Source organism: Armigeres subalbatus, chromosome 2 (genome assembly GCF_024139115.2).
Source record: "Armigeres subalbatus isolate Guangzhou_Male chromosome 2, GZ_Asu_2, whole genome shotgun sequence".
Taxonomy (NCBI): Eukaryota; Metazoa; Arthropoda; class Insecta; order Diptera; family Culicidae; genus Armigeres; species Armigeres subalbatus.
Window position 1 is genome coordinate 436,444,833 of NC_085140.1, and position 26,124 is coordinate 436,470,956.

Sequence of the window (26,124 nt, forward strand, 5' to 3'; positions counted from 1 at the left end):
AATCTGACAAATAGAATGAATGAATTATTCACTGACCATGATTTCATAGTTGACATAAAAACCATTGCACTTCCGCATGTATTTCGAATAATTTAAGTACAAGCATAGCAAATTTAAAACATTACAACATGTAAGCACTTAAATGAGCTCTGAAGCAAACAGCGTTTCGATGATACATCGGTTTAATTACCTTAGAAAACGCGTAATAAGTAAAAAAAACATGAAATTTTGAATGGTTAATACGTCATAAAAAAACATGGACAGTTCAGTCCACAATTTCCGGACTTTCTAACACGTGTATTACTAACGCAATTCAAAGCTTATCTGAGAAAAGACAAAATTTAGTCTTCATTGATTCTCATAACTAGAGTAAAATATCCAATAGTGGAGGAACTAAGCACTTTCCACCACTATTGGTTGCTTCACATCAAGTCTACACATCATTTCACTTACCTCAAGAGTGCATAAGGAAGATCATTGAATATATTTCGACCGAAAAGTGTTGTAATGGTAGCAGAATCCATTATTGCCACCTAAATTAGTGCCTCCAATTATTGGTGCAGTGTTCCAATAGTTTCATTATTTTTTAACTCGTGTTCCTATAGTTGCGAATCCCATTGGTTTCATATGGGACTCGCAACTATGGGAACACATTCGCAACTATTTGTGCAAAACCGAGAAAAAGATAAGGTATTTTATCTTTTACCCTATGCGACTATAATAGCGTGGTAAAACAAATATTGTTGAGAAATAATCAATTATTATTATTTCAAAAGAATCAATGTAGTTTCGTTAAAAATCCTACACCCCATCCTTCGTTTCTTATATGTATATGAATAAATCCCACGGATAGCAAATTTATTTTGCATTGGTTTGACTAATTTCATTATTTTTTCTATTTATCAATTTATCTCATATCGTTATTAAAAACATTCAATCACCTCAAAATGAATAAGTTATCCACTTTATCGTTTATATATAAATACAGAAAAAGAATTTTTGTGATGTACATTTCAATTTTTCAAAATTTGACGGTTGTAGGAGAATTTGGGTTTAGGGTTTTCCCATACGAATCCCTACATAAACATAAATCACCAACAAATTACCTGAAATTCTGCCAGGACTCCTAAATTATCAAAATGATGCTAATAAACACAAGGGAGTTGGAACTTTCGCACATTTTTAGCATATTCAAGAATAGTAGGACGCGCATTTTGCACACAAACCTCTATTTTTATTTTTAATCTTTATTTAAGTGATACACAAGCCTCTAGTCTATGCTACAACGAAGTCTGACAATTTAAAAATTGTAGAATCAAAATCTACTTTCAATAAACACAAGACTTTAGAGTCATTTACCTACATTACAACAACATAATTGCTAATAATTGTTATTAACATAATAATAATTCTTCTATTATTTTCAGAGTTATTTATAGAAGCTTGCCTATGCCCATCTTTATTTTTATTTAATCAGTCTAAGGCTTCTACAGTGAATTGCCTTCATTCAACTCGGTCCATAGCAGGATCCGCTAAACACGCAGTATGCGGAGCTTTCGCAAACCTTCATCTGGCCACGCCCCTCGCCTATTTTTGTACGTCGGAGCTACCGAGAACCATTTTCACCAGGTTTTTATCCGACATTCTTGCTACGTGTCCGGCCCACCACAGTCGTTCGTGTTTCGCGGTGTGAACGACACTGCGTAACTGCATATCCGCTGAAAACAACCGGACTAATGAGCGTTTTGTAGATAGTCAGCGTGCAACGAGGCCAATTCTGCTCGATTGGAGCCCAAAGTACGAACGGTTTCTTGCTACGACGCGTTTCCAAATTTCTCTGGCGGGTATCGTTTTCGGCGGTTACCTCGATTTCGTCACCAAAAATATAAACTCGTGGTGGGTAGTTATCGTTATGCTCTCTTGAGATTTTTTTTCAACCCAAAATACAAATCTCACAATTCTGTATAGAATCGTAGTTCTTATACAAAAAAATGTAAGCTTTCGGTATGATACTGTAATGAACTAAAAGAAAATTGTAAACTTTTATATCGTTATGTGCATAGGTATCCTAAGCATCGAACTATTCCTAAGGGGACCTTTCACAAATTACGTAACGCTGTAGGGGGAGGGAGGGGGTCAAGCCGAGTGTTACGATCCATACAAAAAAATTAAACCTTTCATACAAAAAGTGTTACGAGGGGGAGGGTGGGGGTCCAAAATCACCAAATTTAGCGTTACGTAATTTTAGAAACAACCCTAAGGGCTCGGGGTTGCACATGGTGGTTGATTTGTTCCAGAAGATGAAGACAATCAAGCCGTCCTTGTAATAGATCGGCTACTAGTAATGCCGTATTTCAAGACAAAATTTTCAAAACGACTTATCTGCTTTTGTAAACAAAGATTCAAACCATGACTTGACGTCAGTGTTGGGAAGGGGGAGAAATGATGCTGTAATCACTCGCCCACTGCAAGCCGAACATACCTCTGCACTTGCCATGAGATCATACTGAATTTACTGGATTTTTTTTTTGGTTGGGTTCGAGAGGCAGAGGTTCGTCTTGATTAACGAGCTGCCAATGTTATAGATAGAAGAAACCAACTGATGGGAATTTTTAATTGGACGTAGCTACTGCTAGAATAGTCAAGTTGAAGGTGGGTTAGGGACAAAAGGTTGAAAGACAAAAGGTCGAAAGGACAAAACGTCGAAAGACAAAAAGTCGAAGGGACAAATGGTCGAAAAGGACAAAACGTCGAAAGCGACAAAAGATCGAAACGGACAGAACGTCGAACGGGACAAAATGTCGAAATGGACAAGGAACTGAAACGCAGAGAGTCAATCTAGCACCAGAGTTGCCCTACACAGTTAGCAAAAACTCGGCTCTTTTATTTTTCACAATTTTAAGGTGAAGGTGGGTTGAGTACCAAAACAAAGCTTTGAAAGTATTGGTACAATAAAAACTGTCATATACTGTAGTAGTATTGGTGTCGTATTTATAAAAAACAAAGAATATTAGTAGGGTGGTTCAAAAACGACCCAGCACCACCACGCTCACTCGATTCCGTCCCATGCTCCGAGTGTCCTCCAAAAACCGATTTGAACAAAAACTGGTTGAGCGCAAGCCGGTTCAAGTTTATATGAAAACTAGTATGGGAAACTGAACCTTTTATTACGCTGGCTAAAGTGCCTCCCCTCCAAACGCTGGCGAAAAGAGAACCCGCATAGCTGAAAGCAACATTCCAGAGACTTCACTGAACGAAAACTGCATCGCAGGAAAGATCCATTGATTTCGTAACGCAAAAATAGCATTTTATACCTCACTCACCCCCATGTCACACTTTTTGTTTGAAGCATCTGCCCCTGGTGCGATAGTGTAGACTAGACTAGACTAGAAGTATCTGCCCCTGGTGCGATAGATATCACAGACAAATTCTGGGTACATATTTTGTTGAATTGCACGTTTCACTGATACAAAGTAGAAGAATGGAACGGACCTGGGATTGAACCCACGACCTCCTACGTATGAGGCAGAAGCAGTAGCCATATGAGTACCAAGCCCGTTTTTTTGGGAAAGAGTTTTCATAGCGACTCTCCGCAAACCCTAGACTTTTCCGAATTTCCCTCCCCCCTTTTTGAAGTCAATGTACACTTTACCAAATTTAACAAAATATCACATGTCGTTTGAAAAAATGGAAATCAACCCCGTTTTAAGCAATTCAGCTATTCAAATCCATTTCAGTATGTAAACATTACAATAAAATTCGAATTTCAAACACAACAAAATCAAACTGTTCAAAATAAAAAAAAACAAAAAACTATTTAAAACGAAATCAAATTCAATCCTCTGTCCACAGCTCCTAAAATCAAATCTCATAGCCAATTAATTTAATTTCTATTGAATTCGATTCCTCCTAGAGATGTGCGCTACCGCTGCCGACACCATTCCATCAGCACGCCTTAAAATTTGTCACGCATCTGACATATTATTCTCCACGCCGGTTCAAATTTGTAGAGAAACTAAGAATTTTCTGAATTTCGCAAAATTTCGAGTTGAAATTCCGAGAATGAAAAGTCTGCATTCCAATAAGTTTTTCGTACAAATTTCATACAATTCCCCGATTGATATTAATAAGTAAATTTAATTAATTCCGAGGTAATTTTAAGTTTAAATGGACATTCCGAAATATTTCTCGTGGATTTTTTTAAGATTGGTTTCCTACGATATTTTTAAATTTCTCTTGCAAATTTGAAGCAATTTCCTGAGGATTTTTTTACAGAATTTCCCATTTCGAAGAATTTCGCTTATATGTCCAAAGAATTCCTCGCGAAGAATTTCCGAAATTAGGAAAATTTTCCCGGGGACTTCCTAGAAAAATCTTCAGTGGAAATTCTGAAGGGTTTCTCGCGCAAATTTCTGAGAATTCACCTTACAAATTCCAAAGAATTTTTTTTGGAGATTCCAAAGAATTATCCGTTGAAGTACATCTTTATTTTCAAAAGAATCACTTGTAGTATCCAGAGTAGTTCCTGCCGAAAATCAAAAGATATTCTAGTAGAATCTGTAATAAAATCCAAGTGGAAATTTTGATTTTTTTCGAGAGTTCTTTTAGAATACTTTGGAGAATGTTCCTGCTCAAGCAGAAGGAAAATTCTGGTGAAATCCATGACTATATATTCAATGAAATTCATTAGATTTTTCTGGAGAAATTCAAGAAATTATTTCGTTAAAGTCTTGCAAAAAAATCCGGAAAACTCCTTCAAAAAATCAAACAAGTGAACTACCGTCGTCGGGGGGGTGACAATGGGTCAAATGAGGGTGAGAATGGGTCACTGTTTCAACTACTTAGAATGCTTGTAGAATGGATTGAATATATCTGAGGGCAAGAAGACTAAAATATAAGAGACCTTTTTGAACGATTTTGCTCTACCACCACCAGGCTGCCGGTGAGAGTGATGACCCATTCTCACCCCCCAAACCCATTGTCACCCCCGATGGCGGTACGCACAAAGACGCTGTACATGTTTTCAAAAAAAAAACAGAAAAGTCTTTGTAGACTTTTGGTATACTCCTCTCCGCCCCCCCCCCCCTTCTTAGACTCACGTGAACTTTTTCGACTCCCTCAAGAGTCAACGTGGTTTATGGACAGCCCCAGATCGATAAAACGGCAACGGCTTTTATAGCTTGGACGACGGAAACTAGACTCAGGGTAATTTGCGTAATGCAAATCTCAGGAAAGGACGCAGAACGGATTATCGACGACCGAGCAGTACTTTGGAACGGATCAAGTTGGGCAACAGTACAACGATTTGAGGCAGCAGATGTCCGCAAATTCTTTTCTACGAATACGATCCTGAAGATCCTGAACACAAAATCGCCGATGCCTTGCTAACAAGGTAGGAGACATGCTTCTTGAAGGTCTCTTTGGAGTCTAGAATAACTCTCAGGTCCTTAACTTGATCAACTGGTTCAAGTTTCGTGTCATTCGTATTATTGTGTACCTTTTCTGAGAGAAAAAGTTAACCTAACATTTATTCAATTAAGCATGCACCAACTTGCAAAGGCATTCAGTTGACGTTGCAGATAATGTCATCCATCAATGTAATAAACTCGGAGATACAGTTTGAGATTGTCTGCGTAGGGAAGCCGTTAAAAAAAAGCAAAAAAAAGAAATAGATTAGAAATATCAATGGTCCCAGGTGACTGCCCTGAGCAATACCTGAGGTAACGGGATAGTGGTTAGATGATTGATGATTTCGTAGGATGTAGGTATGGTCAAAAATTGCTATATGATCGTTGTCAATTTCGCTGTTGATACGTTTTGATAGTAGGGGTTGGACAGAATGATCGGGACAGACAAAATTTTATAAAAATTCAAATAATTCATAACTCTGTGAAATATAAACCGATTTATTTGGCTTTGTCAGGGTTCGACTGGAAAATTCATCTAGGTTTGGAAAATATGTAAGTCCACACCGACAGATACAGGAGATATTCCGGATTGTATCGGATTGTTCGAGGGCATGTTTAAATTCTATTCGCTCATATTTTATTTACAGAAACTAGAACTTTTGCCAAGATAAAAATTATCGGTCAACTAACTTCTGAGATATGGCCGTTTCCGTGAAATCCGTGAAACCACCAGTTCTGAATAAAGTGTCTATAGTTACTCTTAGCTACTCTCAGATAAATTATTGGTTCACTTAGTTTGGCAGTGCTTGCAGAATAAACGATTTTTTGCATATGGTTTGAACAACCAATTTTCGAAGCGTTACAACTTTTTTCGTTGGCGTTACAGCAATGTATCTTCTTCAGCAAAGTTTTGCGGCATCCTTTGGGTTATACTGAAACGCAATGTGCCACTTGGTTTACGATGAACCGAAACATCTAAATGTAAAAATGCAAAAACATACGTTTTTCCATACTAATTTCCACACAAACTTCAAATGCGATGCGGAAAGCGAGGAAGCAACCATTCTGGCCCAAATTCTGCACAGTTGTTTGGGACTCTGAATCGTTTGAAAAAAAACCATTGATTTTAGACCGAGACGCCCCACTCTAATGGATATCAAACTTCATGGTTTTCATGTCAGTTAAAGGGAGAATGATCTAAAACGATTTCAAGAGGGAAAGTGGCCCAACGAATTAGCAGAGTGAATGTATCGTTACAATTTGGCATTACCTATTCAGTAGAAGAAAGTATTCCCAAACCGACCCCCGGCCTATCTCACAGATGGCGTTGTCGGCGAGTATACCTGTATTGTCAGTATAATACTGCCGCAGCACTACTAATTTGAACGTATACATCCAAGGTTGCGTTTTTCGGAGTTTCCGAGCCGTATTGTGTTTTGACTACGCCATATTGTGTTTGAATTGATTTTTTGGCTGCAGGAGATATCAATAAAATATTTTTAGCGTGTATTGAGAAATTGAACGATAAGTTTTCCTTATTTCTTATGGTTTTGTCTATGTTGCACGCTTCTTAGGTTAGGTCGTATGAGGTGGTATCAGAACGTCGACTTAGGTCGGTTAGGTTAGGTCGTATGAGGTGGTATTGTTGAACAGCGCGTCATTTTCCTAAAAAGTCGGGGTGGTCAGAAACCGACCTCCCATTTTATTGCACTTTACTTATTTACCGCATCATTTGGAAAGGGAAAAGAGAGTGAACGAATTTCTAAATGATTTCATGACAGATTATTTGCTGATATGGGACAAAAAGGGGAAAGAGAATTTTTATCTAGCTGGGATAAGACGGATTATAAAATATGCCCCCATAAGGCAATATTTCAACTTTTTTTAACATAATTTCTGCAAACATTGTGTTAAGCCGTAATACTAGAGGAAACGCTTAATAATTATTATTATTATTTATTCAGACTAAGGCCGAAGTGGCCTGTGCGGTACATAAGAGTCTTCTCCATTCGGCTCGGTCCATGGCTACACGTCGCCAACCACGCAGTCTACGGAGGGTCCGCAAGTCATCTTCCACCTGATCGATCCACCTTGCCCGCTGCGCACCTCGCCTTCTTGTGCCCGTCGGATCGTTGTCGAGAACCATTTTCACCGGGTTACTGTCCGACATTCTGGCTACGTGCCCGGCCCATCGCAGTCGTCCGATTTTCGCGGTGTGAACGATGGATGGTTCTCCCAACAGCTGATGCAATTCGTGGTTCATTCGCCTCCTCCACGTACCGTCCGCCATCTGCACCCCACCATAGATGGTACGCAGCACTTTCCTTTCGAAAACTCCAGAGGGGCATTGGTCCACCACGAGCATCGTCCAGGTCTCGTGTCCGTAGAGGACTACCGGTCTAATTAGCGTTTTGTAGATTGTCAGTTTGGTACGGCGGCGAACTCCTATTCGATCGGAGCGTCTTGCGGAGTCCAAAGTACGTACGATTTCCAGCCACTATGCGTCTCCGAATTTCTCTGCTGGTGTCATTTTCGGCAGTCACCAGTGAGCCCAAGTACACAAATTCTTCTACCACCTCGATTTCGTCACCACCGATGCAAACTCGCGGTGGGTGGCTCACATTGTCTTCTCTTGAACCTCTTCCTATCATGTACTTCGTCTTCGACGTGTTGATGACTAGTCCGATCCGCTTAGCTTCCTCTTCAGTCTGATGTAGGCTTCCTCCATCTTCTCAAAGTTACGTGCCATAATATCTATGTCGTCGGCGAAACCAAATAGCTGGACGGACTTATTGAAAATTGTACCACTCGTGTTAATCCCTGCTCTTCGTATTACACCTTCCAAAGCGATGTTGAATAGCAAACACGAAAGACCATCACCTTGCCGTAACCCTCTGCGGGTTTCGAAGGGACTCGAGAATGCCCCTGAAACTCGAACTACGCACATCACCCGATCCATCGTCGCTTTGATCAACCGTGTCAGTTTATCCGGAAAACCGTGTTCGTGCATTAGCTGCCATAGCTGGTCCCTGATCGATTGTATCGCCATGCGGCTTTGAAGTCGATGAATAGATGATGTGTGGGCACGTTGTATTCGCGGCATTTCTGCAGTACTTGGCGAATGGCAAACACCTGGAGGAGCGTTCGCCCATAAAACCCGCCTGGTACTGCCCCACGAGCTCCCTTGCAGTTGGTGCTAGTCGACGGCATAAAATTTGGGAGAGTACCTTGTAGGCGGCGTTCAGCAATGTGATTGCGCGGTAGTTGCTACAATCCAGCTTATCGCCCTTTTTGTAGATGGGACACACGACACATTCCATCCACTCCTGCGGCAAAACTTCCTCCTCCCAAATCTTGGTAATGACCCAGTGCAGCGCTCTAGCCAGTGCCTCACCACCGTGTTTAAATAGCTCTCCTGGTAGTTGGTCAACCCCAGGGGCTTTGTTGTTCTTGAGCCGGCCAATCTCCTCCTGGATTTCCTGGAGATCCGGAGCCGGTAGAATTAAGTCCTGCGCGCGTTCTCCCAGGTCCATCACCATACCGCCATCTTCGTCTGCCACATCGCCATTCAGGTGTTCTTCGTAGTGCTGCCACCACCTTTGGATCACCTCACGCTCGTTCGTAAGAAGGTTCCCGTTTATGTCCTTACACATATCGGGCTGTGTGTTATTAGTGTGTTATTAGCGCGGTACAGTTGCTCCGTTTCTTCACGGTCTCGATCTTCCTGCTGGCGCTTTTTCCTCCGGAAAATCGAGTTTTGTCTGTTCCGCGCCTGTTTATATCGTGCCTCGTTCGCCCTCGTGTGGTGTTGCAGCAATCTCGCCCATGCTGCATTCTTCTCTTCCACTAACTGCTCACATTCGCCGTCATACCAGTCGTTTCTTTGATCCGGGGGCACCGTGCCAAGTGCAGCGGTTGCGGTGCTACCAATGGCGGATCGAATATCTCTCCAGCCATCTTCAAGAGACGCTGCGCCTAGCTGCTTTTCCGTTGAGAGTGCCACTTAAAGCTGCTGCGCGTATTCTTGGGCTAGTCTACCGTCTTGTAGCCGCCCAATGTTAAGCCGCGGCGGTCGACTTCGACGCGTGTTGTACACCGTCGAGAGTTTTGAGCGCAGGCATACTGCAACGAGGTAGTGGTCGGATTCAATATTCGTTCTGCGGTAAGTGCGGACGTTCGTGATGTCGGAGAAGAATTTACCGTCGGTTAGAACGTGGTCGATTTGGTTTTCCGTTTCTTGGTTAGGTGATCTCCATGTGGCCTTGTGGATATTTTTTGGGGGAAGAAGGTGCTTCGGACTACCATTCAACGGGAGGCTGCGAAGTTTATGCATCGTTGGCCGTTGTCATTCACACCTGCAGACTATCCGGTCCAATGACCGGTCTATACATTTCCTCCCTTCCTACCTGTGCGTTCATGTCGCCGATGACGATTTTGACGTCCCGCGTGGGCATCCATCGTATATCTGCTCCAGCTGTGCGTAGAACGCTTCTTTCTCGTCGTCGGGTCTCCCTTCGTATGGACAGTGCACGTTGGTGATGCCCATAGTTGAAGAAACGGCCTTTTATCCTCAGCTTGCACATCCTTGCGTTCATTGGCTGCCACCCAATCACACGTTGGCGCATCTTACCCAGCACTATTAAGCCGGTTCCCAGCTCGTTGGTGGTGCCACAGCTTTGGTAGAAGGTAGCCGCTCGATGCCCAGCAAATCTCCTGCAGCGCCACGACGTCGAAGTTGCGGGGATGTAATTCATCGTAGATCATCCTGTCGCAACCTGCGAAACCTAGCGACTTGCAATTCCATGTTCCAAGCTTCCAATCGTGATCCTGTATTCGTCGCCTAGGTCTTTGCCGATTATATCGAGTCACATTATCTCTTATATTGTTCGTAATGATTGGTTTTCTAGGCGGCTTATTGGGCCTGCGCAAACCTCCTGTCTCGTCGGAGGGCCGTCGTGTCAGGGCTGTTTAGCGTCCCACCTAACACCAGGACTTGGGCTTGTGCGCTTTGAGCGGCACACGGTCGCTTTGGTGGGGCCTACTTGCGGATACATGCAGCTTTTTATAGAGGTTTAACAGGGCCCACTGTCAAACCCCACCACATCCTAGGCAAGCCCCACAACTCGCAGATGGCCTGGGGAGGGATCGTCAAGCCCTTGGACATAGTCCCTGCTGCCCTGGATGCCCTGGACGCTTAATAAAGCTTTCATGAAAAGTAAAAAAAAATGGGTTTCAACATAAACCTGGACATAATGCCCCACCATATTGTACACCACTACAAAGACGTTTATTAGTATTGTATCTACTTGATAATGAGATAGTTACTAGTTCCTATGTGCTAGACATTAAAAAAACAGCATAAGTCCATTTAAGCAAGTCTGAATGACATTTTGATAACAAAATTCTTCTTTATTTTACTTTACTTTATCAGGAGGCGCTGGTGTGTTTTAAAATTGGATAACCTAACTACTATTTACTCTAAAATTACATTTCGATAGTTTTCATATCATTTGGAAGCAACTGCTGCTGGGTACGCCGCGCTTATCTCCAGTAGGTATATTAGCCATTATACTGCCATTTAAAATCTTCATCAACGAACTGTCCAGGCTATTGCCCCCAGGCTATCGGTTATTCTATGCAGATGACTTGAAAATCTTCATTAAAATCAACAGTATCCAAGACTGCTATCTACTACAAGAACTGTTAAATGTTTTCGTTGAATGGTGCTCCAAAAACAAACTAACTCTTAGTAATGCAAAATGCAGCGTCATAACATTTCACCGGAAACTACGGCCAATTCTACATAACTATACCATCTTGAATCAGCATCTTGAGCGCACTGATCATATTCGTGACCTGGGAGTAATCCTCGATCCAGATTTTATATCGACTCCACTATGAAAGCATTAAATCCAAGGCCAACTGGCAGGTGGGTTTTATTTTCGAACTGACTAGCGAATTTCGTGTCTCCGGTCATTATACTGTGCACTAGTGCGCTTTATATTGGAATCGTGCTCCGTTATATGGTGTCCATACAGGCGTCGTGGATTTTGAGATTTGAGGCTTTTCAAAGAAAGTTTGTCAGACAAGCACTTCGGAATCTTCCTTGGCGTGATCCGCAGAATCTACCGCCCTACGAAGATCTTTGCAGGCTACTGAAACTGCAGACATTAGAAAAAAGAAGATAATATAATAAGAAGATATTATATTAGCCAAGCGGTCTTCGCTGGAAAATTGCTGCTGGGTGATATAGACTGCGCTAAAGTATTGGGACATTTGAACATCTCCGCACCCGAGAGAAGTCTCCGTCAACGTGGTTTTCTGCAGCTTGGACAACGCCATGCGGAATATGGCCTTCATGATCCAATCCGCTTCATGTCCTCCAGATTCAACCAAGTATTCCACATTTTTGATTTCAATCATTTCGGTGCTGCTTTTCAACGTCGTTTACAAGCTAAGGGCATATTACCGATATGACACAGGTGAGATTCTGTCCAACGATTTTAAAGTTTCTTTAACGGTGTTACATGATGTATTTTTTTCTCGATTGCTGTCGTCGCTGCGCCATACCCTGACGTACACTGATGACTATAACAGCAAAACTACGAATCTTAGTTTTAAGTTTATTGTATGTACCACAAATTGTAACGTTTAGGAAAAGAAATGAGGTTTTTACGCCTGCTTGAGCAAGGCATGTGTTGATGGTCTACTCAAAATGGGGTTTCCTCATCTTAAGGCTTCATTAAGCAAACGCAGATGAAGTTATTAGAAATAAAATGAAAATGAAAAAAAAATATTAGGATGTCATTCTGCGTGGAATCCTTTAGTAGATAAGTACAGGACAGTATAATCGGCACTGGCAAAATTTTATCAAAATTCAAATGACTATACTGCCTGTAACTGCATTGTTGTCTCATCTTTGCTAGGTTTTCTATTCATATGGAACAGTTATGCAATTACAGGCCGTATAACTTTGTGAAATGTCAACTGATTTCTTTGGTTCGGAAAAGAGCTCGACGGGAAAATTCATCCATTTTGGAAAATTTGGTTCATGTCCAGACCGCCAGATACAGGAGATATTCCGGATTGTTTGAGGGTATGTCAAAAATTCTATTTTTTTAAGGACATGGATTTGAATAACAAGATCAATTTTCCGTCGAAACAGGCCATAGAAATCAGATGATATTTTACCGAGCTAAGGTCATTTGAATTGTGATAAAATTCACCCTGTCCAACCCCTGTATTTCACGATGGCATTGGGATGTGCTAGTGCTTGAACACGGGATGGCTAGCGTTGAGCTCCGATTACTCACAGAGCAGCTGAAATTCGAGGTAGTATCAGTTAGATGAAAGACTGAACCGTGAGTGTACCTGCCTGTGAAAGTTGGATGGAAGACCCACGGTCTATTTCTGCTGTCAGGGCCAGGACGACTGTGATGAAGGCTGATAGCATTAGACACGGCTGAAGCAGAGGAACCATGATCTTCTGGAATGCTTTTCACGAATGGAATGCTCGATAACATCCCTGAGACTCGAAATGCACACATAACCCGATCCATAGTCGCCTTGTCCTACCACGTCAGTTTATCCGGAAATCGGTAATCGTGAATGAACTCCCATGACTGGCCCCGATCGATCGATTGTATCATAGAGGCGGCTTTAAAGTCACTGATGCTTTTTACAGTGTCGATTTGAATATCTCTACAGCTATCCTTGAAAGAAGCAGCCGCTAACCTCTTTTCTGGTGAAAGCGCTACTTCCAGCTGCTGGCTGTAGTCTTGGGCTAGTCTACCGTCTTATAGCCGTCAAATATATAGCCATGCGGTCGACATCGACATTTGTTGTACACCGCCGAGAGCATTAGACAACGATGATTGTATTCAATACCTGCACTGCGGTAATGGTGATTTGGTTTTCTGTTCCTTGGTTAGGTGATCTCCATGTGGCTTTGTGGATATTGTAAAATGCTTCAGACTACCCTTTCCGTGACAGGCTGCAAAGTTAGGCATCGTCGGTTATTGTCATGAGATACGCTGTACATACTATCGGGTCGGATCACTGGTATGTACATTCCCTCCTTCCTACCTGAGCGTTGAGTCGCCGTTAACGATTTTGATGTCCCGCAGTGGACATCCATTGTATGTCTGCTTCAACTGTGCACAGAACGCTTATCTCGTGTGGGCAGTACACGTTGATGATGCTGTAGTTAAAGAAACAGTCTTGACCCTCATCGTTGGGTGGCAGCCAATTAACGCACATCCTTGCGTTAATTGCGGCCACTCAATCACGCATTGCTTCATCATTTCGCCCAGCACTATGGAGCCGGTTCCCAGATAGTTGGGGATGCCAAAACATTAAGTGAATGTAGCCCTTAGAAACCCGGTATCCCACACTTGCTGTCCCATTCAGCAAACTTCACGTCAAAGTTTCCGGGATGTAATTCCCCGTAGATTTTTCTATCACAACCTTCAAAACCTGGCAACTTATAGTTCTATGCAGTGGCGTCGCGTAACCTCACTTTTTACCTGACCCAAAAAATGAAGATTTTGATATTTTGACAGCCCAAATGGAAAATAAAATGATCAGAGTCGTTTAAACTAATCATAATCTAGTTATTCTAAGCATTTTCGCACACTACTTCCTTAAATTTAAGTCCAGTGCACAGGTAGATTGAGGTTAGGGAAACGCCACTGGTTCTATGTTCCTAGTTTTTAGTCGTGATCATTTTTCATCGCCTAGGTTCGATCCGTATTATCACGTTCGTAATGATATAGTTTATAGGCTGCTTATTGGGCCTCCTATCTCGCAGGAGAGCCGTCGTATTAGATTTTTAAGTCCATGCCTATCTATGACTTTGGCTTTCTATTCATTAGCTTGTCCATGTCAGCATGTTTGACATTTATGCAACTGCGTCTTCTCAATGTTTGTCCCAATGGACAGGACTAGACATAACTAGACTAAAAGATTAGAGACACACCAGATGGTACCCAACAAGATATGTTAAACCAAGAAACCCCATTTCCAGCGCTAATTCTGCAACCAAAAACACAGAACAAGACTTTTGGCAAGTCCCATAAAAAACTCGCGAAATGTCGCAACACACTCGAGGTGAGAGAACTCAAACCTGATGACAGGACAAGCCTCCACCATATAGCATCGGTATCCAAATCCCCAATCCGCTCTGTCTCCAGCTGTCGGAGAACAAAAAAGAGAAAACCACACCGCCAAAAATCACCATCAGCAGCAGGACTGCTGCCGCGGAACAAACACTTACTTGTTTTATTTTTATCCGCCGTCAGCGTCAATGTTTGCGGCGAATTATGCGACATCGGCGATGACAGCGATGACGACGACGACGCCGGAGACGAGAATAGTGTCGCTCCGGCTGCCAGATCCGAAGCGCCCACTCCGGCACTGCTGTCATCTAATCCACCTCCGCCGCCGCCGCCGCTGTTCTCATTCGAGTTTGAATATTTTCCATTAACCTGCTGCTGCTGTTGGTGGCGGTGGTGGTCCTTGAATAACGGCCCCGTTGCCGAATCGCTATAATCGTTGGGACTGTTACTGCTGCTGCGTTTGCTGTTGGTGTGCCGGAGGATTCTTGACGAGGTTGCTGCTGGAATGAGAAGCGAGAAATCAAATTGAGAGATTAGTGGTTGTTTTATTTTTCAACTTTTCCAATGGTTAGTGGATAAGCACCAGCGGCAGCAGAACAATATCTCTCTATCACTGTTTGCGGCATGGTACAAGAGTCTTGCGAATGCGCTGAGTGGAAGGGGATATAAAAGTTAATGGTAAGTGTTATGTTTGGGAGATTTGGGTTTCTGTTTAATTTAGTGACTGATTTCACGCATCAGGTCCGACACCAATGATAAGTTCTCTAATGCGAATCATTTTGCAAGTGGAACATTGTGCACCATAGAAGAATTCATTAACGGTGATGTGGTTCAAAGGCGGAATAAGAATATTGACGATTTATGTATTATTATAACGGGTAAAATAAAAAGTATGGTCTGATATCGTGACTATTATTTCTATTTGTTGAATGAACGTATCGCTGCGGAAGTTTCACAATAATAAGATAACAAATATCATCCTCTATTTTCTTCTTAGATAATTTTCAATATTGATTTTTACCCCTAATAACATGAATTCTGGTATTTGGCCACTGATTCAAATAGGAGTCGTAATGTTACCCACAGAAAAGATGACCATGCTGGCATACCCAACCATGGAACATTTCTTTTTTTTTTTTGTTTTTTGGGAAGGTTTACTGGCGGGACTCTGAATAGAGTAGAAACCTCTGCGCCAGGCCTTTGATGATCTCGTTGCATAATTCCTTTCAAAGCAGTTTGCCAGCAGTACACGGAACATGTCGTCCAAGAAGACGCTGTTGCAACTGAATCGGAGGGAATTACGTTCATGGTAATTAGTCAGTGAGTCTATTCGTATCAAACTTCGTAAGATTTCTTAAGTCAGTTTTGTCATTTTATTGTCAATGTCAAAACATGTTGTCAATTTTTTATGTAATGTAGATGTCTATTGTTATTATGGGTGGTCAAAATCTATCGAAGCAGTTTTTTTCGACTCGTATGAAGCATGTTGCCTAAAGAAATAATAATATAATAATAATAAGTATGTTGCCCAATACTTTATCGAAGAAACTGAATCGAGAGTTTTTTTTTATTAGGCATAAGATAATATTCAATCTTCGGTTCATAAAAAAGACAAGCTTATTACTTTTGAAGCAATTCTCCAGCCGTACAAGGATCATGTCGTCCATATAGACACTGTTGAACTGGTTCAAAAGCTATTATATTTACAAGTTTGATTGATTTGATTTTCTCAGTCTTAATTATGTAGATTTGTCTGCACGATGTCATCTTGTCATTTTATTTTATTAAATATATGTGAATGAAGTTGTCTGTTTTAGTCAGTTAATGTTTTCTACGTAATTACATTCACGTATTTCATCAACCGTACAAGGATCATGTTAGCGGGCAGCAGGGACTATGTCCAAGGGCTTGACGATCCCTCCCCAGGCCATCTGCGAGTTGTGGGGCTTGCCTAGGATGTGGTGGGGTTTGACAGTGGGCCCTGTTAAACCTCTATAAAAAGCTGCATGTATCCGCAAGTAGGCCCCACCAAAGCGACCGTGTGCCGCTCAAAGCGCACAAGCCCAAGTCCTGGTGTTAGGTGGGACGCTAAACAGCCCTGACACGACGGCCCTCCGACGAGACAGGAGGTTTGCGCAGGCCCAATAAGCCGCCTAGAAAACCAATCATTACGAACAATATAAGAGATAATGCGACTCGATATAATCGGCAAAGACCTAGGCGACGAATACAGGATCACGATTGGAAGCTTGGAACATGGAATTGCAAGTCGCTAGGTTTCGCAGGTTGCGACAGGATGATCTACGATGAATTACATTCCCGCAACTTCGACGTCGTGGCGCTGCAGGAGATTTGCTGGACAGGACAGAAAGTGTGGAAAAGCGGGCATCGAGCGGCTACCTTCTACCAAAGCTGTGGCACCACCAACGAGCTGGGAACCGGCTTCATAGTGCTGGGTAAGATGCGCCAACGCGTGATTGGGTGGCAGCCGTTTCTTCAACTATAGCATCATCAACGTGCACTGCCCACACGAAGGGAGACCCGACGACGAGAAAGAAGCGTTCTACGCACAGCTGGAGCAGACATACGATGGATGCCCACTGCGGGACGTTAAAATCGTCATCGGTGACATGAACGCACAGGTAGGAAGGGAGGAAATGTATAGACCGGTCATCGGACCGGATAGTCTGCACACCGTATCGAATGACGACGGCCAGCGATGCATAAACTTCGCAGCCTCCCGCGGAATGGTAGTCCGAAGCACCTTCTTTCCCCGCAAAAATATCCACAAGGCCACATGGAGATCACCTAACCAAGAAACGGAAAACCAAATCGATCACGTTCTAATCGACGGTAAATTCTTCTCCGACATCACGAATGTCCGCACTTACCGCAGTGCGAATATTGAATCCGACCACTACCTCGTTGCAGTATGCCTGCGCTCAAAACTCTCGACGGTGTACAACACGCGTCGAAGTCGGACGCCGCGGCTTAACATTGGGCGATTACAAGACGGTAGACTAGCCCAAGAATACGCGCAGCAGCTGGAAGTGGCACTTCCAACGGAAGAGCAGCTAGGCGCAGCGTCTCTTGAAGATGGCTGGAGAGATATTCGATCCGCCATTGAAAGCACCGCAACCGCTGCACTAGGCACGGTGCCCCGGATCAGAGAAACGACTGGTATGACGGCGAATGTGAGCAGTCAGTGAAAGAGAAGATTGCAGCATGGGCGAGATTGCTGCAACACCGCACGAAGGCGAGCGGGGCACGATATAAACAGCCGCGGAACAGACAAAACTCGATTTTCCGGAGGAGAAAGCGCCAGCAGGAAGATCGAGACCGTGAAGAAACGGAGCAACTGTACCGCGCTAATAACACGCGAAAGTTCTATGAGAAGTTAAACCGTTCACGTAAGGGCCACGTGCCACAGCCTGATATGTGTAAGGACATAAACGGGAACCTTCTTACGAACGAGCGTGAGGTGATCCAAAGGTGGCGGCAGCACTACGAAGAACACCTGAATGGCGATGTGGCTGACGAAGATGGCGGTATGGTGATGGACCTGGGAGAACGCGCGCAGGACATAATTCTACCGGCTCCGGATCTCCAGGAAATCCAGGAGGAGATTGGCCGGCTGAAGAACAACAAAGCCCCTGGGGTTGACCAACTACCAGGAGAGCTATTTAAACACGGTGGTGAGGCACTGGCTAGAGCGCTGCACTGGGTCATTACCAAGATTTGGGAGGAGGAAGTTTTGCCGCAGGAGTGGATGGAAGGTGTCGTGTGTCCCATCTACAAAAAGGGCGATAAGCTGGATTGTAGCAACTACCGCGCAATCACATTGCTGAACGCCGCCTACAAGGTACTCTCCCAAATTTTATGCCGTCGACTAGCACCAACTGCAAGGGAGTTCGTGGGGCAGTACCAGGCGGGTTTTATGGGCGAACGCTCCACCACGGACCAGGTGTTCGCCATTCGCCAAGTACTGCAGAAATGCCGCGAATACAACGTGCCCACACATCATCTATTCATCGACTTCAAAGCCGCATATGATACAATCGATCGGGACCAGCTATGGCAGCTAATGCACGAACACGGTTTTCCGGATAAACTGACACGGTTGATCAAAGCGACGATGGATCGGGTGATGTGCGTAGTTCGAGTTTCAGGGGCATTCTCGAGTCCCTTCGAAACCCGCAGAGGGTTACGGCAAGGTGATGGTCTTTCGTGTTTGCTATTCAACATCGCTTTGGAAGGGGTAATACGAAGAGCAGGGATTAACACGAGTGGTACAATTTTCAATAAGTCCGTCCAGCTATTTGGTTTCGCCGACGACATAGATATTATGGCACGTAACTTTGAGAAGATGGAGGAAGCCTACATCAGACTAAAGAGGGAAGCTAAGCGGATCGGACTAGTCATCAACACGTCGAAGACGAAGTACATGATAGGAAGAGGTTCAAGAGAAGACAATGTGAGCCACCCACCGCGAGTTTGCATCGGTGGTGACGAAATCGAGGTGGTAGAAGAATTTGTGTACTTGGGCTCACTGGTGACTGCCGAAAATGACACCAGCAGAGAAATTCGGAGACGCATAGTGGCTGGAAATCGTACGTACTTTGGCTCCGATCGAATAGAGTTCGCCGCCGTACCAAACTGACAATCTACAAAACGCTAATTAGACCGGTAGTCCTCTACGGACACGAGACCTGGACGATGCTCGTGGAGGACCAACGCGCACTTGGAGTTTTCGAAAGGAAAGTGCTGCGTACCATCTATGGTGGGGTGCAGATGGCGGACGGTACGTGGAGGAGGCGAATGAACCACGAATTGCATCAGCTGTTGGGAGAACCATCCATCGTTCACACCGCGAAAATCGGACGACTGCGATGGGCCGAGCACGTAGCCAGAATGTCGGACAGTAACCCGGTGAAAATGGTTCTCGACAACGATCCGACGGGCACAAGAAGGCGAGGTGCGCAGCGGGCAAGGTGGATCGATCAGGTGGAAGATGACTTGCGGACCCTCCGTAGACTGCGTGGTTGGCGACGTGTAGCCATGGACCGAGCCGAATGGAGAAGACTCTTATATACCGCACAGGCCACTTCGGCCTTAGTCTGATTAAATAATAATAATAATAATAATAATTAAATAATAATAATTTTCAATATTGTTTTTAAACAATAATAACATGAATTTATTCAAATAGGAGTCGTAATGTTACCCACAGAAAAGAGGATCAGGCTGACATACCCAACCATGGAGCATTTCAAATACATTTTATTACATATTTCTCAACCTAACCACAGTACATTGGCATGGCAAATGCTGGGTAACGCGTACCATGAATGCTGGGTCAAGTACGCGAAGTATCACTTGAAGAAATAAAATAGATCTTATTTCGCAGTCCTTTATTTTTGGGATATTCAGCTGGTAGCTTAAATTGTCAAGATTGGACCCGAACTGATGTTTTGCTTCTACTAGGATCAATACTTAGAAGAACTAATCTCATTTGAAAGGGTAGCAGAACTGTAAACCCGTCTGAAAAGTGAGGCTACAAAAGTTGGCCCTGGTGGTGAATGCGTCGAAGATGCTGCGCGTATGCAGTGGAGACATCAGGATGCTTCAGTCGCTGGTTGATTGTAGGAAATCATCTTTGTTGACGGATAGTTTTGAGCGCAGTTTATTCATCCCCATATAGTGGTCAGAATCGAATTTAGTGCCACGATATAGGTCCTAATGTCAACAAAGTCGGGTATGTTTTAGCACAAGCTTCTGGCGGATTGGGTTTCTAATTTTCATAAAAAAAAAATTTTTGCGTTTTCCCGTGTTTTTTTTTATTCTTTTAATTTTCCACGAGGAATATCTTCGAATTGTCAGACCAAATGTGACAAATATCTAAGAAAAATGTCTTCAAGCTTCTAAGGAAGACTTGTATGAATACCCATGGGAAATGTTTTTTTGAATTTCCACAGGAAAAATATTCGAAACTAGTAAATCGAACCCAGCGTTGCTCGGGACAAGTACTTTTGTCTTTCAAATGGCCGGGGTTTTGCCAAAACGTACCATGCGCCAACAAAAAATTATCCATTTTTCTGCCCAAGCTGTCGCCTAGCAGATTATAAATTATTATAAATCGTATTAGATTCCCCACTACCCCATAACTAAGGATATCCTACAACAAATGTGTGGATGAATTGATATGAAATAAATTCCGTTTTACTTTTACGATCAAAATATTACAAATCAGCCAATGAGCCGCTTTTTTGCATTTTAGTGATTTTTCAACTATTTCCGGGAAAATTGTGATTTTTTTCTACATATAAGCACAGCCTTCCCAATACCAATCGAACCGTACATAATCATGCTAATCGGTCGAAACGAGCTAGCCTCGGGCTGAAAGTCTCGGTAATAAATGCTAATCGGTCTATCCGTTCGTGAGTTATATTACTTCAAAGGAAATGCGAACTAATTTTTATACAGAGAGAATAGAGATTTAAAAATTAATAAAAACGAGCTTCAATCTACTTTATTTTTATATAACTAATTATATTTGTACTATTTCAACCATAAAGACTGGAAAATAATGACATAAGGTTAATTTTTACATAGGAGAACTGCTCCTGGAATTCATCTCATGGCTCCGATATTCATGCAATCAAAAACAAAGCAATGAAAAGCAATTTGATTGGTTTCTTATTTTTCGATTTTGTGATTTTTTCGTTTTTCGTGATTTTCGATTTTGCGATTTTTTCAGCAGTGAGCACGCATGTTGACAAAAATAAGCGACAAAATTGGTGCTGTATTTCTTTGTCTCGCGATGAGATGAATATATGTTCAGTGAGATGAAGATCGGAACAGTTCCCCTATGTTTTGTGTTGCCTGAGCCTATCAAATTCCAAAACATTTGGGGAATTTTTCAGACAAATCCGATTTTGTAATAAGTTTGACCAAAAGTATAAGTAAACTGGCGAAAAGATGGGCTTAGGATTGACCCCACAACCTCTTGTGTATGAGATTAAAAACGGTACGTCTAAACCGGCATGAGTCATCGCAATCAGCATGCGGACAAAGTAGCACAGCATAAAAAAATGCTTCTCCATGCAGTTAGTAGTGGTTCGGTGAACCACGATTACCAACCACTGCCAAGCTGCTTATTACAGCAATTTGTCCTAACACCTTGATTATCTTATCGCCTCGGTCGGGTATCTTATCGTAGGCAAAGCTCGAATTATATCAACTTCTCCTGCGCGCTGGCTCGGGCTCGCTAAAATCTACAAGGCCACTAGCACTGCAATCGGGCGAGCCAGGCGGTATCTTTCCTACATTCCCATCCGCGTGTAGTCGCATTGCTATCATTTGTTATCTGTGTTTGTGCGTGCTTCGGTGTCCGATAGATAGATAACACTGAATTGGAATGCCCATAGATTTGCATTAATTGATTGCTCGACGTTGAAGCAATCTGCGAGAATCTTCAACTCGTCCGTCCAGTTACGAAGGCATCTGGAAGGTCAATTCTTTACCATCTCCCTATCTCGGTTGGTTGAGACAGTGGCGTAGCCACGGGGGGGGGTTTTGGGCATAAAACCCCCCCCAAGAGACGAAATTTTTAGAAGAAAATTTTTTTTGGTAGAAAAAAAATGTTCAGAAAACCCCCCCCAGAACAATTTTCTGGCTACGCCACTGGGTTGAGATGTGATTTTTTATTCGAATGAAGGATTTCTGATGCGTGATAACGTTAAGATCCATTGATTATTATCGCAGTTGTCGATGTTGAGCAAATTTACTCACACATTCTTCTCCGCTGTGTCTGTGTAATTAAGTTAATTGCGAATTTATGCTCTATTTTCTTGATTTGTAGTTTCCATCATCGAAGTCGTGCCATTTTCTAGGGCTTTTTGTGTATCGCCATGCTCGTAGAGGATTCGATAAAATTACAATGAACGCATAAAATAGAGAAACCCATTAGCTTTAATATTCCCATCGGACTGCTAACTGTTGGTGAAATATTTCTTCCACCAGTCATTAATTAATTTGCATACACTAGTGAGACGCTTCTTCCTTTTCTTTTATGTTTTCAAACGGTCTGGCGTTGGAAATGACGAAGGTGACGGTCTTTGTAGTTGAATGTTGATGATGACGCAACATTGTAGACGCCTTTCCCAGGAATAGGAACCGAACAATCGGATATAAGACGGGGTCCTGTCTTAATGAAAAATAGCCATAATTGTGAGAAATTATTAATTACAGGCTGAAAACAGGTACGGTATGCTCCATGAAAACAGTATAAACGATAGCGATTTAAACTGCTATAATACTGTAAGCAATAATTTAGCGTCTTCAATTTTAAGCAGATATTAAAATAAGCAGAACTTTATCTCTGTATATCAACAGTACCACAAATAACATGTATAACAAAGACTAATCTCAGATGGCGATGAACAAATACTAGAAAAAATACCGTTTTGATTCAACGTAACTCATACCTACTCTGAGCATTCGTTTATACATGGCTATCTTTACTTCATACAGGAAATTATTTCCATGTGATCTTTGGAATTTGTTTATAACATGCATCGTCCGTACTAAAAACTAATTTAAGTTTTAGTTTTAGGGCACTGAAACGCCATTGTAAACGGTATAACTTTACTTAAATCCTATGTTTATTAGGCATTCTTGAAATTCATCCGATAGACAGATTGGGAAACACAGCTTTATAACAGGTAGATTTATTTTAACACCTCAATTATCGACCATAATTGCTCAGTTTTGCATTCTAATAGAATGATTTTATTTCAAAATCATATTCCAATTCTATAACAATTTCTATTCTTGTACTCAAACCCATCCATGTTTAGCCTAATGTATCTATCACGCTGCATAAACGAAGTTTTATCTTCCTCCAACTCAAAATTCACCACCAACAGCAAATCAGTTTAAAATAAATCATACCACTTTAAATTAAATTTGAAACAGCTTCTTGTGTTATAATTCGCTTTCCTCCATACTCGCCGCGGACGATGAAAACGAGCATTACAAGGAAGACGAAAACGACGCAGTTTGTCGTCACTTTACCAATCTTCTGCCTAGCCGGCAACAGTGACTGCGACAGCAACGGGTGGCATGGCAGGTCTGCGATCTCGAGTTGCTAATTCACTTTTTCACGAACCTATTAACAACAATAAACTGGAATAACCTTCGTAAACTGACAAACACCCACGAATATGCCCTATCAGTTGCAAACAACGTGAATGAAAACTTTTGAAAAAAATAAAAAAATCGCTTGGTGTGATTTAAATCAAGCAATCTCTCACGTTTATTCCGTTGACAGGATTCATGTTTTGGTTCGCACCTCCCAGATGAGTGTCGATACATTCTAATTTTTCAATAGCTCCAGAAAAAATAAACTTACTTATTATTTGTCCAAGAGAGATTATTCTTACATTGATTTCGTTATATGATTAGTATATCCTGTTTTACCCGCAGGAAATTTTCTAAAGTGGTAACGTCTGTTGATAACTTATTTATCTGACAAAGTAGCAGTGACGGAAAATGTTATTTCGATGTCATAGAACTAAATTGATAATAACTTTTTTTTGCAAGTTATTTACAATTGTGTTCTTTATACCAACATGTAGCCCTTAAAGCATAGTTTCCCAAAGTGGTGGGTCGCAACCCCCCAGCCTGTGTAAATTTTATGGAAGGGGGTCGCGACCCTCCAACGTTGGGAAGCTATGCCTTAAAGGATCCTTAAACTTTTTCTAATATGTCATTGCTCTAAATCTGAAATTAACGGCGTGAGAGCCGAATTAGTGTCAAATGACATTAATGTCATGACATTCCGTGACATTTTTTATAGTTTCGTTCTCATGCCTCACATTTTGTATTTAGAACAATGATCTGTTTGACAAAGTTCTAGGATCCTTTGAGTATTACATGTGAATCAAAAAATCTTTATTGTAGATATCCTATGAAAAAAGTTATTAGCAAATTAGTATTAGCAATCCCATGACATTTTTGCAAGGTAGTGAAATATCTACTTTATCTAAATTCTGTTCACTTTAAATTGCGGACACTTAAATGGTAACTCGTACTTATGTGCACTGCGATCACTGCGCAAGCAGCTTTATTCGATATTATTAGAAGAAAAGTGTACTAAAATTCTTAAATGGATATAATATGAAAGAATATTTTATCCCTCCCCTCGGGTGTGTGATCTTGGGCTTACGCCATTAGCACTGAGATGGCAACCAAAGCCATATCCTGTCGTGGTGATATCACATATTGACTTTTTTTGTTTGGTGCTGCGTCACATATCTGGCATTGACGCACTGATTTAATTCATGTGCATGTGATCCTACGGGCATCGTGTCTTGGAGCCGTGAATGGTAGTGCAGTCAGGCAGAGGCCTTTTTCATCACTGATAATGATGTGAGTTCTCTTTTTTTCGGCAATACTTCACGCTGGTATCACGATAGCACGATGATTTCCGTACCCTCCCCTTCGACCGTTGTATTGTACGAAACCGAACATAATTTGTTGTTTGAAATGTCAAATACGCCGTTTGACATATGAAATAAAAACAAACATTTGCAAGCTGTCTGAGTAAAAATCGTTTTTCTGCAATTCCGTATGATATTTTTCACAACATTGGCAAAATAATCATTCGTAAGCCCTTTATTGTCTACAATTACGCTCTGAAGATGTCTTCCTATTGATTTTGCCAGTTCTTGGGTTGTTTCCGGGAAGACCTACCGTCACTTTTGCATGATATTCAATGGTCTGAGTTCTGTATCGTGTGATTTCGAACATTTTGTAGAAGGATCCCATGGGTTTTAATTTGAATAAGGTCTGGGGATTGGGAAGGATGCGGGATCTTTGATTTGCAATTAGTCAGTATCTACTTTTTTTAGATGGGAAGAATGTTTTTTACCGTTGTTTTGGACAAATTTGAAATTGGATCTATGAGCCAATTGAACGGTGGTGGCTTTATCCTGGCTTTATCCAGTGCCGTTTGCTATAGAATAGAGTGACTAACGTCCGCAGAAATAATTGCCCTGCGGTAAATATTCCGAACTCGCATATTTCTGCTAAAATACCTATATGAAGAATTGGAAAACTATTACGTTTTCATATCGATGAATGAACTGCTGAAGCGAATTAACAATTTATTCAAAAAATATGGGTGAATATTGTGTAAGACTACGTTCAGACTGGTGATATAGCTACTTGATATAGTGAATCTTGACATGATACCTTATATGCATTATTTACAGTGAAAATTAGATTTGTGAATTTTGATGTCAAGCTACTCTATATTAAGTGATATAGCTCGTAGTCTGGATGGCACATAATACTCATAAAAACTATAGTAACAGTTAATGATTTCTATACATTTTGATGAACAATATAGTTTTGGAAAGCGGTAGAAACAGTTTCAAAACAAGGTGACAAAAAAGATACAACGGTGCTGGAAAGAAAAGATGTGTGTCATCTTATCACTGTACGCGTACAGCGTGATACGAAAATCATTGTGCGGAAATCATATGTCTGTCGATAGTATTAGCTAGCTAGGCATTGATTGAAAAACAATGTATTCC

The 26,124-nt window shown here is 41.9% G+C and overlaps 1 protein-coding gene across 1 annotated transcript in view; it reads right to left on the reverse strand.

Annotated features, from left to right (window-relative positions):
- The window catches only part of LOC134213603 (TGF-beta receptor type-1), a 226,765-nt gene that overhangs the window by 106,571 nt on the left and 94,070 nt on the right, over positions 1-26,124 (reverse strand). Inside the window, 1 exon segment of the mRNA XM_062692814.1 lies at positions 14,683-15,024. Coding sequence (XP_062548798.1) covers positions 14,683-15,024 — 342 coding nt within the window.